Genomic DNA, 16,903 nt, shown 5'->3' with positions numbered 1-16,903 from the left:
TAAGCCAAGTTAAGACAGTCACAGAAGGTAAAGAAGGTTAAAGCAAGTACAAAAAACTTTATTTTTCCAACTATTTTCCCTAAAATGTGCACCGAAGCTGAATAAATGCAGGAGCCAGATGAGGTGGTTCGGGCATCTGGTCAGGATGCCACCCGAACGCCTCCCTAGGGAGGTGTTTAGGGCACGTCCGACCGGTAGGAGGCCACGGGGAAGACCCAGGACACGTTGGGAAGACTATGTCTCCCGGCTGGCCTGGGAACGCCTCGGGATCCCCCGGGAGGAGCTGGACCAAGTGGCTGGGGAGAGGGAAGTCTGGGCTTCTCTGCTTAGGCTGCTGCCCCCGCGACCCGACCTCGGATAAGCGGAAGAAGATGGATGGATTACTCCATGACTAAAGTAGATGAGTCATCTGCAACATGGGAGCACCAACACCTGCCTGGTGTTGCCAGGTGTTCTTTCCCACACTCACTTCCTCCTTCATAATCCACAGCCATTTATATATATATATATATATATATATATATATACATATATATATATATATATATATATATATATATATATATATATATGTATGTATGTATGTACACAGTATATATTTTGAAAAATATTTTTCAGAGTGTGAAAGCTGTCTCTGAGTCGTGGTCTTCTTCTGTCCAGGAATTCCCTACAAGCAAGTCACAGTCGGCGTCCCTAAAGAGATCTTCCAGAACGAGCGGCGTGTGGCGCTGTCCCCCGCCGGCGTGCAGGCGCTCATCAAACAGGGCTTCAATGTCGTGGTGGAGTCCGGCGCTGGGGACTTTTCCAAGTTTCCAGATGAGCAGTACTCTCAGGCGGGGGCTGCAATTAAAGACCTCAAAGATGTCCTGGCGTCAGATGTGCTGGTCAAGGTAGGCCCGGTTGAAAGCTCAGTCCAAACAGAAGGGCACAGTGCGCGAACTTGTCCAAAAGATGGCGCCATAGCACAAAGAAAAACACAAATTTTCTGTGTATTTGCTTTTTTGTTTTTAAACTATTTACATTATGGCCGTCGGCGAAGAAAAATCCATCAATTAGCCGCACTATTTTATAAGCCGCAGAGCTCAAAGTGTAGGGAAAAAGTAGCGTTTTATAGTCCGTAATTATAAAGACTTGAATCATGTAAAATGCAGTACTTTTTTCTTCAAAAAGTACAACTTTTTTTCTCAAAATATTTTTCCATAAAATATTTCTACACAATTCTTGTAAGATTTTTTTCTCACAACATTCCATTTTTCTAGAAACAAACAGAAAAAAAAACTTTTTCACAATGTTTGACTTTATCTTGTAAAATGGTATAATTTTTCTTGTAGATTTTCTCAAAAGAATACTTTTTTCACAATAATACAAAAAAATATATTAAAGATACATTTATTCATAATATATTTGATTTTAATATTGTAAAATTACATACAATTTCTTCCTCGAAAAATTACTAAAAATTGTTTGACAACTTTTTCCTCACAGTATTGCAACTTTTTTTCATGAACATTTTTTACATTTTATTTAATTAAAGAGAAAATTCCACAATATATTTGACTTAAAACATAAAATGGCATACTTTTTCTTAAAAACAAAACAAAACTATTTTCTTTATATTTTTTCTTAGAATATTTCTACACAATTCTTGTAAAATAACTTTTTTGTCACAAATATTGCATTTTTCAAACGAGAAAAAATACTTTCACAATGTTTGATTTTAATCCTGTAAAATGGTATAATTTTTTGTTGTACATTTTTCACTTTTCGGACATAACTTTTGAACAATGACAACTTTTTCTCACAATAATAAAAAATTTTAAAATAAAAAGATACATTTATTCATAATATATTTGACTTTAATATTGTAAAATTACATCATTTTTGTGAAGTAAAATAATATTTTTCTTCCTCAGAAAATTACAAAAATAATATTGTACAAGTTTTTCTCACAATATTAAAACTTTATAACAAAATCCACAACATATTTGGCTTTAATCATATAAAATAGCATACTTTTTTTCTTAAAAAATTACTTTTTCTCTAAATATTTTTTCTGAAAATATTTCTACACAATTCTTGTAAAATAACTTTTTTCTCACATTTTTATAAAAACAAGAGAAAAAATACTTTTACAATGTTTGATTTTAATCTTGTAAAATGGTATAATTTTAGTTTTTCTCAAAATATTCCGACATAAGTTTTGTACAATGAGAACTTTTTCTCACAATAATAATAGTTTTTTTCTATGAAAAAAAATATTTTTTTTAATAATATATTTGACTTAAAATATTCCTACACAATTCTTGTAAAATAACTTGTTTCTCCGAATATTGAATTTTTCTAAAAACAAAAAGAGAGAAAATACTTTTTCACAATATATTTGACTTTAATCTTGTAAAATGGTTTAATTTTTTGTTGTACATTTTTTACTTTTTCTCAGAATATTGCAACTTAAAAAAAATAAAAAATAAAGTTTTCCACAACATTTTTGACTTTAATCATTTTTCTTAAAAAAATGTAAACATTTCCTCAAAATATTTTTTCTTTAAACATTTCTACACAATTCTTGTCAAATACTTTTTATTACATTTTTCTAAAAAAATATTTTTTTTTCACAATACATTTGACTGTAAATAAGTACGACAAAACTTTTTCTCATAATGTTGCAACTTTGGAAAAAAAACTTACAGTTTTTGTGAAGTAAAATAATATTTTTCTTCCTCAGAAAATTAAAAAAAATATATTGTACAAGTTTTTCTCAGAATATTAAAACTTTAAAACAAAATCTACAACATATTTGGCTTTAATCATATAAAATAGCATACTTTTTTTCTTAAAAAATTACTTTTTCTCTAAAGATTTTTTCTTAAAATATTTCTACACAATTCTTGTAAAATAACCTTTTTCTCACAAATATTGCATTTTTATAAAAACAAGAGAAAAAAGTACTTTGACAATGTTTGATTTTTATCTTGTAAAATGGTATTATTTGTTGTTGTACATTTTTAACTTTTTCTCAAAATATTCCGACATAATTTTTGATTTGAATAATTTTTCTTAAAAAATGTAACCATTTTCTCAAAATATTTTTTCTTTAAATATTTCCACACAATTCTTGTCAAATACTTTTTATTGCATTTTTCTAAAAATATATCTAAAAATGTTTTGTACCACAAAACTTTTTCTCAATAATTTTTCCACAATATGTTAATATTTGATTTTAATCATGTGAAATGGTTTGCTTTTTCTTAAAAGCAAAACAAAACTATGTTCTCAAAATATTTTTTCTTAAATCATTTCTACACAATTCTTGTCAAATACTTTTTATTAAATTTTTCTAAAAATATATATTTTTTTCACAATACATTTGACTGTAAATAAGTACGACAAAACTTTTTCTCATAATGTTGAAACTTTGGAAAAAAAACTTATAGTTTTTGTGAAGTAAAATAATATTTTTCTTCCTCAGAAAATTAAAAAAAAAATTGTACAAGTTTTTCTCAGAATATTAAAACTTTAAAACAAAATCCACAACATATTTGGCTTTAATCATATAAAATAGCATTTTTTTTTCTTAAAAAATTACTTTTTCTCTAAAGATTTTTTCTTAAAATATTTCTACACAATTCTTGTGAAATAACTTTTTTCTCACAAATATTGCATTTTTATAAAAACAAGAGAAAAAAGTACTTTGACAATGTTTGATTTTTATCTTGTAAAATGGTATAATTTGTTGTTGTACGTTTTTAACTTTTTCCTCAAAATATTCCGACATAATTTTTGATTTGAATAATTTTTCTTAAAAAATGTAACCATTTTCTCAAAATATTTTTTCTTTAAATATTTCCACACAATTCTTGTCAAATACTTTTTATTGCATTTTTCTAAAAATATATCTAAAAATGTTTTGTACGACAAAACTTTTTCTCAATCATTTTTCCACAATATGTTAATATTTGATTTTAATCATGTGAAACGGTTTGCTTTTTCTTAAAAGCAAAACAAAACTATGTTCTCAAAAAAAAAATTTCTTAAAATATTTCTACACAATTCTTGTGAAATAACTTTTTTCTCACAAATATTGCATTTTTATAAAAACAAGAGAAAAAAGTACTTTGACAATGTTTGATTTTTATCTTGTAAAATGGTATAATTTGTTGTTGTACGTTTTTAACTTTTTCCTCAAAATATTCCGACATAATTTTTGACTTTAATCATTTTCCTTAAAAAAATGTAACCATTTTCTCAAAATATTTTTTCTTTAAATATTTCCACACAATTCTTGTCAAATACTTTTTATTACATTTTTCTAAAAAAATATATTTTTTTCACAATACATTTGACTGTAAATAAGTACGACAAAACTTTTTCTCATAATGTTGCAACTTTGGAAAAAAAACTTACAGTTTTTGTGAAGTAAAATAATATTTTTCTTCCTCAGAAAATTAAAAAAAATATATTGTACAAGTTTTTCTCAGAATATTAAAACTTTAAAACAAAATCCACAACATATTTGGCTTTAATCATATAAAATAGCATACTTTTTTTCTTAAAAAAATACTTTTTCTCTAAAGATTTTTTCTTAAAATATTTCTACACAATTCTTGTAAAATAACTTTTTTCTCACAAATATTGCATTTCTATAAAAACAAGAGAAAAAAGTACTTTGACAATTGTTGCGTTTTGGACCAGTTGTTCCTCCCAGGGAATTCAAGTCACAAGTCGCTCCCAAGCTCTTTACGACACTTAAAGCTGAGTTGAAAAACCACCAGAGACAGAATAGGTATTTTGTAATATATTGGCAAAGCTTTGCAGATATACATTTGAGACCAGTACAGCATAGAACATTCTATCGCGCCGCCATGATGGTCTGTCCCCCCTCGACCAAAAACCCTCTCCTCTTAAGTCTGTCTTCCTCCCCCCCTGGCAGTCATGTCTCTCTAGCCAAAACAAATGCTTATTATCGCTCTCTCTAACATTGCTCATTCAAGGTTAAGCACGCAGTTTTGCAGACAACCAAAAGACCACATTTGGAAGAAAAACACTAGCTGTTTTGTAATATGACAATGAAATAAAAAGAAGTAACACTTAAATTCGGATATATGTAAATATCTGCCTCCGACACAATGTTTGATTTTTATCTTGTAAAATGGTATAATTTGTTGGTGTACGTTTTTAACTTATTCCTCAAAATATTCCGACATAATTTTTGACTTTAATCATTTCCCTTAAAAAAATGTAACCATTTTCTCAAAATATTTTTTCTTTAAATATTTCCACACAATTCTTGTCAAATACTTTTTATTGCATTTTTCTAAAAATATATTTAAAAATGTTTTGTACCACAAAACTTTTTCTCAATCATTTTTCCACAATATGTTAATATTTGATTTTAATCATGTGAAACGGTTTGCTTTTTCTTAAAAGCAAAACAAAACTATGTTCTCAAAATATTTTTTCTTAAAATATTTCCACACAATTCTTGTGAAATAACTTTTTCCTCACAAATATTGCATTTTTATAAAAACAAGAGAAAAATGTACTTTGACAATGTTTGATTTTTATCTTGTAAAATGGTATAATTTGTTGTTGTACGTTTTTAACTTTTTCCTCAAAATATTCCGACATAATTTTTGACTTTAATCATTTTCCTTAAAAAAAATGTAACCATTTTCTCAAAATATTTTTTCTTTAAATATTTCCACCCAATTCTTGTCAAATACTTTTTATTGCATTTTTCTAAAAATATATCTAAAAATGTTTTGTACGACAAAACTTTTTCTCAATCATTTTTCCACAATATGTTAATAATTTATTTTAATCATGTGAAACGGTTTGCTTTTTCTTAAAAGCAAAACAAAACTATGTTCTCAAAATATTTTTTCTTAAATCATTTCTACACAATTCTTGTCAAATACTTTTTATTAAATTTTTCTTAAAAAAATATATTTTTTTCACAATACATTTGACTGTAAATAAGTACGACAAAACTTTTTCTCATAATGTTGCAACTTTGGAAAAAAAACTTACAGTTTTTGTGAAGTAAAATAATATTTTTCTTCCTCAGAAAATTAAAAAAAATATATTGTACAAGTTTTTCTCAGAATATTAAAACTTTAAAACAAAATCCACAACATATTTGGCTTTAATCATATAAAATAGCATACTTTTTTTCTTAAAAAATTACTTTTTCTCTAAAGATTTTTTCTTAAAATATTTCTACACAATTCTTGTAAAATAACTTTTTTCTCACAAATATTGCATTTTTATAAAAACAAGAGAAAAAAGTACTTTGACAATGTTTGATTTTTATCTTGTAAAATGGTATAATTTGTTGTTGTACATTTTTAACTTTTTCTCAAAATATTCCGACATAATTTTTGATTTGAATAATTTTTCTTAAAAAATGTAACCATTTTCTCAAAATATTTTTTCTTTAAATATTTCCACACAATTCTTGTCAAATACTTTTTATTGCATTTTTCTAAAAATATATTTAAAAATGTTTTGTACGACAAAACTTTTTCTCAATCATTTTTCCACAATATGTTAATATTTGATTTTAATCATGTGAAACGGTTTGCTTTTTCTTAAAAGCAAAACAAAACTATGTTCTCCAAAAAAAATTTTCTTAAAATATTTCTACACAATTCTTGTAAAATAACTTTTTTCTCACAAATATTGCATTTTTATAAAAACAAGAGAAAAAAGTACTTTGACAATGTTTGATTTTTATCTTGTAAAATGGTATAATTTGTTGTTGTACGTTTTTAACTTTTTCCTCAAAATATTCCGACATAATTTTTGACTTTAATCATTTTCCTTAAAAAAATGTAACCATTTTCTCAAAATATTTTTTCTTTAAATATTTCCACACAATTCTTGTCAAATACTTTTTATTGCATTTTTCTAAAAATATATCTAAAAATGTTTTGTACGACAAAACTTCTTCTCAATAATTTTTCCACAATATGTTAATATTTGATTTTAATCATGTGAAACGGTTTGCTTTTTCTTAAAAGCAAAACAAAACTATGTTCTCAAAATATTTTTTCTTAAATCATTTCTACACAATTCTTGTCAAATACTTTTTATTACATTTTTCTAAAAATATATATTTTTTTCACAATACATTTGACTGTAAATAAGTACGACAAAACTTTTTCTCATAATGTTGAAACTTTGGGAAAAAAAACGTATAGTTTTTGTGAAGTAAAATAATATTTTTCTTCTTCAGAAAATTACAAAAAAAATATTGTACACGTTTTTCTCAGAATATTAAAACTTTAAAACAAAATCCACAACATATTTGGCTTTAATCATATAAAATAGCATACTTTTTTTTCTTAAAAAATTACTTTTTCTCTAAAGATTTTTTCTTAAAATATTTCTACACAATTCTTGTAAAATAACCTTTTTCTCACAAATATTGCATTTTTATAAAAACAAGAGAAAAAAGTACTTTGATAATGTTTGATTTTTATCTTGTAAAATGGTATAATTTGTTGTTGTACGTTTTTAACTTTTTCCTCAAAATATTCCGACATAATTTTTGACTTTAATCATTTTCCTTAAAAAAATGTAACCATTTTCTCAAAATATTTTTTCATTAAATATTTCCACACAATTCTTGTAAAATAACTTTTTTTCTCACAAATATTGCATTTTTATAAAAACAAGAGAAAAAAGTACTTTGACAATGTTTGATTTTTATCTTGTAAAATGGTATAATTTGTTGTTGTACGTTTTTAACTTTTTCCTCAAAATATTCCGACATAGTTTTTGACTTTAATAATTTTCCTTAAAAAAATGTAACCATTTTCTCAAAATATTTTTTCTTTAAATATTTCCACACAATTCTTGTCAAATACTTTTTATTGCATTTTTCTAAAAATATATTTAAAAATGTTTTGTACCACAAAACTTTTTCTCAATCATTTTTCCACAATATGTTAATATTTGATTTTTCTTAAAAGCAAAACAAAACTATGTTCTCAAAATATTTTTTCTTAAAATATTTCTACACAATTCTTGTGAAATAACTTTTTTCTCACAAATATTGCATTTTTATAAAAACAAGAGAAAAAAGTACTTTGACAATGTTTGATTTTTATCTTGTAAAATGGTATAATTTGTTGTTGTACGTTTTTAACTTTTTCCTCAAAATATTCCGACATAATTTTTGACTTTAATCATTTTCCTTAAAAAAATGTAACCATTTTCTCAAAATATTTTTTCTTTAAATATTTCCACACAATTCTTGTCAAATACTTTTTATTGCATTTTTCTAAAAAATATATCTAAAAATGTTTTGTACGACAAAACTTTTTCTCAATAATTTTTCCACAATATGTTAATATTTGATTTTAATCATGTGAAATGGTTTGCTTTTTCTTAAAAGCAAAACACAACTATGTTCTCAAAATATTTTTTCTTAAATCATTTCTACACAATTCTTGTCAAATAACCTTTTTCTCACATTTTTTTGCATTTTTATAAAAACAAGAGAAAAAAGTACTTTGACAATGTTTGATTTTTATCTTGTAAAATGGTATAATTTGTTGTACGTTTTTAACTTTTTCCTCAAAATATTCCGACATAATTTTTGACTTTAATCATTTTCCTTAAAAAAATGTAACCATTTTCTCAAAATATTTTTTCTTTAAATATTTCCACACAATTCTTGTCAAATACTTTTTATTGCATTTTTCTAAAAATATATCTAAAAATGTTTTGTACCACAAAACTTTTTCTCAATCATTTTTCCACAATATGTTAATATTTGATTTTAATCATGTGAAATGGTTTGCTTTTTCTTAAAAGCAAAACAAAACTATGTTCTCAAAATATTTTTTCTTAAATCATTTCTACACAATTCTTGTCAAATACTTTTTATTACATTTTTCTAAAAATATATATTTTTTTCACAATACATTTGACTGTAAATAAGTACCGTACGACAAAACTTTTTCTCATAATGTAGCAACTTTGGGGAAAAAAACGTATAGTTTTTGTGAAGTAAAATAATATTTTTCTTCCTCAGAAAATTAAAAAATATATATTGTACAAGTTTTTCTCAGAATATTAAAACTTTAAAACAAAATCCACAACATATTTGGCTTTAATCATATAAAATAGCATACTTTTTTTCTTAAAAAAATACTTTTTCTCTAAAGATTTTTTCTTAAAATATTTCTACACAATTCTTGTAAAATAACCTTTTTCTCACAAATATTGCATTTTTATAAAAACAAGAGAAAAAAGTACTTTGACAATGTTTGATTTTTATCTTGTAAAATGGTATAATTTGTTGTTGTACGTTTTTAACTTTTTCCTCAAAATATTCCGACATAATTTTTGACTTTAATCATTTTCCTTAAAATAATGTAACCATTTTCTCAAAATATTTTTTCTTTAAATATTTCCACACAATTCTTGTCAAATACTTTTTATTACATTTTTCTAGAAAAATATTTTTTTTTCACAATACATTTGACTGTAAATAAGTACGACAAAACTTTTTCTCATAATGTTGCAACTTTGGAAAAAAAACTTAGTTTTTGTGAAGTAAAATAATATTTTTCTTCCTCAGAAAATTAAAAAAAATATATTGTACAAGTTTTTCTCAGATTAAAACTTTAAAACAAAATCCCCAACATATTTGGCTTTAATCATATAAAATAGCATTTTTTTTTCTTAAAAAATTACTTTTTCTCTAAAGATTTTTTTTTTAAATATTTCTACACAATTCTTGTGAAATAACTTTTTTCTCACAAATATTGCATTTTTATAAAAACAAGAGAAAAATGTACTTTGACAATGTTTGATTTTTATCTTGTAAAATGGTATTATTTGTTGTTGTACATTTTTAACTTTTTCTCAAAATATTCCGACATACTTTTTGATTTGAATAATTTTTCTTAAAAAATGTAACCATTTTCTCAAAATATTTTTTCTTTAAATATTTCCACACAATTCTTGTCAAATACTTTTTATTGCATTTTTCTAAAAATATATTTAAAAATGTTTTGTACGACAAAACTTTTTCTCAATCATTTTTCCACAATATGTTAATATTAGATTTTAATCATGTGAAACGGTTTGCTTTTTCTTAAAAGCAAAACAAAACTATGTTCTCCCAAAAAAAAATTCTTAAAATATTTCTACACAATTCTTGAAAAATAACTTTTTTTCTCACAAATATTGCATTTTTATAAAAACAAGAGAAAAAAGTACTTTGACAATGTTTGATTTTTATCTTGTAAAATGGTATAATTTGTTGTTGTACGTTTTTAACTTTTTCCTCAAAATATTCCGACATAATTTTTGACTTTAATCATTTTCCTTAAAAAAATGTAACCATTTTCTCAAAATATTTTTTCTTTAAATATTTCCACACAATTCTTGTCAAATACTTTTTATTGCATTTTTCTAAAAATATATCTAAAAATGTTTTGTACCACAAAACTTTTTCTCAATCATTTTTCCACAATATGTTAATATTTGATTTTAATCATGTGAAATGGTTTGCTTTTTCTTAAAAGCAAAACAAAACTGTGTTCTCAAAATATTTTTTCATAAATCATTTCTACACAATTCTTGTCAAATACTTTTTATTACATTTTTCTAGAAATATATATTTTTTTCACAATACATTTGACTGTAAATAAGTACGACAAAACTTTTTCTCATAATGTTGCAACTTTGGGGAAAAAAACTTATAGTTTTTGTGAAGTAAAATAATATTTTTCTTCCTCAGAAAATTAAAAAAAAAATATTGTACACAATTCTTGTAAAATAACTTTTTTCTCACAAATATTGCATTTCTATAAAAACAAGAGAAAAAAGTACTTTGACAATTGTTGCGTTTTGGACCAGTTGTTCCTCCCAGGGAATTCAAGTCACAAGTCGCTCCCAAGCTCTTTACGACACTTAAAGCTGAGTTGAAAAACCACCAGAGACAGAATAGGTATTTTGTAATATATTGGCAAAGCTTTACAGATATACATTTGAGACCAGTACAGCATAGAACATTCTATCGCGCCGCCATGATGGTCTGTCCCCCCTCGACCAAAAACCCTCTCCTCTTAAGTCTGTCTTCCTCCCCCCCTGGCAGTCATGTCTCTCTAGCCAAAACAAATGCTTATTATCGCTCTCTCTAACATTCCTCATTCAAGGTTAAGCACGCAGTTTTGCAGACAACCAAAAGACCACATTTGGAAGAAAAACACTAGCTGTTTTGTAATATGACAATGAAATAAAAAGAAGTAACACTTAAATTCGGATATATGTAAATATCTGCCTCCGACACAATGTTTGATTTTTATCTTGTAAAATGGTATAATTTGTTGTTGTACGTTTTTAACTTTTTCCTCAAAATATTCCGACATAATTTTTTACTTTAATCATTTTCCTTAAAAAAAATGTAACCATTTTCTCAAAATATTTTTTCTTTAAATATTTCCACACAATTCTTGTCAAATACTTTTTATTGCATTTTTCTAAAAATATATCTAAAAATGTTTTGTACCACAAAACTTTTTCTCAATCATTTTTCCACAATATGTTAATATTTGATTTTAATCATGTGAAACGGTTTGCTTTTTCTTAAAAGCAAAACAAAACTATGTTCTCAAAATATTTTTTCTTAAAATATTTCTACACAATTCTTGTAAAATAACTTTTTTCTCACAAATATTGCATTTTTATAAAAACAAGAGAAAAAAGTACTTTGACAATGTTTGATTTTTATCTTGTAAAATGGTATAATTTGTTGTTGTACGTTTTTAACTTTCCTCAAAATATTCCGACATAATTTTTGACTTTAATCATTTTCCTTAAAAAAATGTAACCATTTTCTCAAAATATTTTTTCTTTAAATATTTCCACCCAATTCTTGTCAAATACTTTTTATTGCATTTTTCTAAAAATATATTTAAAAATGTTTTGTACCACAAAACTTTTTCTCAATCATTTTTCTACAATATGTTAATATTTGATTTTAATCATGTGAAATGGTTTGCTTTTTCTTAAAAGCAAAACAAAACTATGTTCTCAAAATATTTTTTCTTAAATCATTTCTACACAATTCTTGTCAAATACTTTTTATTACATTTTTCTAAAAATATATATTTTTTTCACAATACATTTGACTGTAAATAAGTACGACAAAACTTTTTCTCATAATGTTGACACTTTGGAAAAAAAACTTATAGTTTTTGTGAAGTAAAATAATATTTTTCTTCCTCAGAAAATAAAAAAAAAATTGTACAAGTTTTTCTCAGAATATTAAAACTTTAAAACAAAATCCACAACATATTTGGCTTTAATCATATAAAATAGCATTTTTTTTTTCTTAAAAAATTACTTTTTCTCTAAAGATTTTTTCTTAAAATATTTCTACACAATTCTTGTGAAATAACTTTTTTTCTCACAAATATTGCATTTTTATAAAAACAAGAGAAAAATGTACTTTGACAATGTTTGATTTTTATCTTGTAAAATGGTATAATTTGTTGTTGTACGATTTTAACTTTTTCCTCAAAATATTCCGACATAATTTTTGACTTTAATAATTTTCCTTAAAAAATGTAACCATTTTCTCAAAATATTTTTTCTTTAAATATTTCCACACAATTCTTGTCAAATACCTTTTATTGCATTTTTCTAAAAATATATCTAAAAATGTTTTGTACGACAAAACTTCTTCTCAATCATTTTTCCACAATATGTTAATATTAGATTTTAATCATGTGAAACGGTTTGCTTTTTCTTAAAAGCAAAACAAAACTATGTTCTCAAAATATTTTTTCTTAAAATATTTCTACACAATTCTTGTAAAATAACCTTTTTCTCACAAATATTGCATTTTTATAAAAACAAGAGAAAAAAGTACTTTGACAATGTTTGATTTTTATCTTGTAAAATGGTATAATTTGTTGTTGTACGTTTTTAACTTTTTCCTCAAAATATTCCGACATAATTTTTGACTTTAATCATTTTCCTTTAAAAAATGTAACCATTTTCTCAAAATATTTTTTCTTTAAATATTTCCACACAATTCTTGTCAAATACTTTTTATTGCATTTTTCTAAAAATATATCTAAAAATGTTTTGTACGACAAAACTTTTTCTCAATCATTTTTCCACAATATGTTAATAATTTATTTTAATCATGTGAAACGGTTTGCTTTTTCTTAAAAGCAAAACAAAACTATGTTCTCAAAATATTTTTTCTTAAATCATTTCTACACAATTCTTGTCAAATACTTTTTATTACATTTTTCTAAAAAAATATTTTTTTTTCACAATACTTTTGACAGTAAATAAGTACGACAAAACTTTTTCTCATAATGTTGCAACTTTGGAAAAAAAACTTACAGTTTTTGTGAAGTAAAATAATATTTTTCTTCCTCAGAAAATTAAAAAAAATATATTGTACAAGTTTTTCTCAGAATATTAAAACTTTAAAACAAAATCCACAACATATTTGGCTTTAATCATATAAAATAGCATACTTTTTTTCTTAAAAAATTACTTTTTCTCTAAAGATTTTTTCTTAAAATATTTCTACACAATTCTTGTAAAATAACTTTTTTTTCACAAATATTGCATTTCTATAAAAACAAGAGAAAAAAGTACTTTGACAATTGTTGCGTTTTGGACCAGTTGTTCCTCCCAGGGAATTCAAGTCACAAGTCGCTCCCAAGCTCTTTACGACACTTAAAGCTGAGTTGAAAAACCACCAGAGACAGAATAGGTATTTTGTAATATATTGGCAAAGCTTTGCAGATATACATTTGAGACCAGTACAGCATAGAACATTCTATCGCGCCGCCATGATGGTCTGTCCCCCCTCGACCAAAAACCCTCTCCTCTTAAGTCTGTCTTCCTCCCCCCCTGGCAGTCATGTCTCTCTAGCCAAAACAAATGCTTATTATCGCTCTCTCTAACATTGCTCATTCAAGGTTAAGCACGCAGTTTTGCAGACAACCAAAAGACCACATTTGGAAGAAAAACACTAGCTGTTTTGTAATATGACAATGAAATAAAAAGAAGTAACACTTAAATTCGGATATATGTAAATATCTGCCTCCGACACAATGTTTGATTTTTATCTTGTAAAATGGTATAATTTGTTGTTGTACGTTTTTAACTTTTTCCTCAAAATATTCCGACATAATTTTTGACTTTAATCATTTTCCTTAAAAAAATGTAACCATTTTCTCAAAATATTTTTTCTTTAAATATTTCCACACAAATACTTTTTATTGCATTTTTCTAAAAATATATTTAAAAATGTTTTGTACCACAAAACTTTTTCTCAATCATTTTTCCACAATATGTTAATATTTGATTTTTCTTAAAAGCAAAACAAAACTATGTTCTCAAAATATTTTTTCTTAAAATATTTCTACACAATTCTTGTGAAATAACTTTTTTCTCACAAATATGGCGTTTTTCTAAAAAAAATACAGCAGGATGGTTTGATTTATTTGACTGGCCTACCAAAGCCTTTAGAAGGAGGCCTGGTCTACAGATCTATCATTCATATTCCAGTCAGCGATGATGTCATAATGATGCATGATTCATATTCCAGTCAGCGATGACGTCATAATGATGCATGATTCATATTCCAGTCAGCGATGATGTCATAATGATGCATGATTCATATTGCAGTCAGCGATGATGTCATAATGATGCATGATTCATATTCCAGTCAGCGATGACGTCATAATGATGCATGATTCATATTCCAGTCAGCGATGACGTCATAATGATGCATGATTCATATTCCAGTCAGCGATGACGTCATAATGATGCATGATTCATATTCCAGTCAGCGATGACGTCATAATGATGCATGATTCATATTCCAGTCAGCGATGACGTCATAATGATGCATGATTCATATTCCAGTCAGCGATGACGTCATAATGATGCATGATTCATATTCCAGTCAGCGATGACGTCATAATGATGCATGATTCATATTCCAGTCAGCGATGGCGTCATAACGATGTGCTTCCAGGTCCGCGCTCCCGTTTTCAACCCGGCTTTGGGCATCCACGAGGTGGAGCTGATGAAAGACGCGGCCACCTTGATCAGCTTCATCTACCCGGCTCAGAACCCCGAGCTGATGGACCTGCTGTCCCAGAAGAAAGCCACGGTCCTGGCTATGGACCAGGTGCCGCGAGTCACCATCGCCCAAGGCTACGACGCCCTGAGCTCCATGGCCAACATCGCGGGGTGGGTGCTCGCCGCCCTCTGAGCGCGTGCGAAAGCGAAACAACGTTCTTTGTGTGTGCCCAGGTACAAGGCCGTGGTGCTTGCAGCAAACAACTTTGGTCGCTTCTTCACGGGGCAGATCACTGCAGCGGGCAAGGTGCCACCCGCCAAGGTGCGTGGGCTTGAATAAATGCCAGGGTTTTATCACCCGGAGGAGACCTGAACACTCTTACCTCGCCTCAGGTGCTCATCATCGGAGGTGGAGTGGCAGGACTGGCAGCAGCCGGCACCGCCCGAGCCATGGGCGCCATTGTCCGAGGGTTTGACACCAGGTCGGTTTCTCCACTCTGCCCCCTGGATCCATAGAATGAATTAGAAATGTAATCTAGTAATCGGCCACTAGATGTCGCCAAAGTTAACACTAACATGAGTGTAATCTATAGTTTCACCACCAGAGGTAGACAAAGTAGTTGGTGACCCTTCTCTCTCTCTCTCAGGGCGGAGGCGCTGGAGCAGTTCAAGTCTTTGGGTGCGGAGCCGCTGGAGGTGGACTTCAAAGAGTCCGGCGAAGGGCAAGGGGGCTACGCCAAAGTCATGTCCAAGGAGTTCATCGAGGCCGAGATGAAGCTGTTTGCCAAGCAGTGCCAGGAAGTGGACATCGTCATCTGCACCGCGCTCATTCCTGGTACGCACACGAGCGCGCACTCACGCGCAGTCGCACGTCCACGCAGCTCGGCGTGGGTACCGACTCCGGAACTATTTTTTTGGCAATCGGGACACCAATTGGCGTAAAAGTTATGGGTGCCATATTATAGTACCGTATTTTCCGCACCATAAGGCGCCCTGGGTTAAAAGCCGCGCCTTCAATGAACGGCATATTTCAAAACTTTGTCCACCTATAAGCCGCCCCGTGTTGTAAGCCGCATCTAACTGCGCTAAAGGAATGTCAAAAAAACAGTCAGATAGGTCAGTCAAACTTTAATAATATATTAAAAACCAGCGTTCTAACAACTCTGTTCACTCCCAAAATGTACGCAAATGTGCAATCACAAACATACGTATATCAACATGGACAGAGCTGCGTGAAAAAAGCCACCCGGCCTCTTCGCGTAAACTTAAACTTACCTTAACCACTCGCTCATCTTTTCTTCATCCATCCCTTCGAGTTAGCTTTTATGATGACGCCGGCTGGAAAGGTCTCTTTTGGCAAGGTCTTCCTTTTGAATATCACCATGGGTGGAAGTTTCTGGCCATTAGCATGGCAAGCTAGAACCACAGTGAAGGATGACTTCTCATTCCCTGTAGTGCGAATATTCACCGTACGTGCTCCCGTTGTATCCACGGTGCGGTTCACAGGAATATCAGTTGCTGTGAAATAGTAATCCGTGTGCGGATGGAGAGATTGCGTCTTTTCATGAACCGGATCCCTGTCGCTTAGTAGGAGCCATTTTGTGGTCTTTACAGATGTAAACACACAAAGGAAATGAAACGTACGGTGATATCCGCGCTCTTTTTCTTCTTCTACGCGGGCGGGTGGTTGCTTACAGTAGAAGAAGAAGCGCTTCCTGTTCTATGGGGGCGGGTGCTTACCTTGGCGGTTGCTTGCGTAGAAGAAGAAGCGCTTCCTGTTCTACCGGGAAAAAAGATGGCGGCTGTTTACCGAAGTTGCGAGATC

The 16,903-nt window shown here is 28.4% G+C and overlaps 1 protein-coding gene across 1 annotated transcript in view; it reads left to right on the top strand.

Annotated features, from left to right (window-relative positions):
* Nucleotides 1–16,903, top strand: part of nnt (nicotinamide nucleotide transhydrogenase) — a 109,731-nt gene that overhangs the window by 13,402 nt on the left and 79,426 nt on the right. The window contains exons 3-7 of the mRNA XM_061966369.1: nucleotides 661–890; nucleotides 15,032–15,249; nucleotides 15,313–15,400; nucleotides 15,472–15,560; nucleotides 15,726–15,913. Coding sequence (XP_061822353.1) covers nucleotides 661–890; nucleotides 15,032–15,249; nucleotides 15,313–15,400; nucleotides 15,472–15,560; nucleotides 15,726–15,913 — 813 coding nt within the window. The remainder of the gene's footprint in view (nucleotides 1–660; nucleotides 891–15,031; nucleotides 15,250–15,312; nucleotides 15,401–15,471; nucleotides 15,561–15,725; nucleotides 15,914–16,903) is intronic.

This window comes from Nerophis lumbriciformis, linkage group LG11 (assembly GCF_033978685.3).
Source record: "Nerophis lumbriciformis linkage group LG11, RoL_Nlum_v2.1, whole genome shotgun sequence".
NCBI lineage: Eukaryota > Metazoa > Chordata > Actinopteri > Syngnathiformes > Syngnathidae > Nerophis > Nerophis lumbriciformis.
Note: the sequence above shows the minus strand (reverse complement) of the source record. Positions and strands in the feature narration are given on the sequence as shown.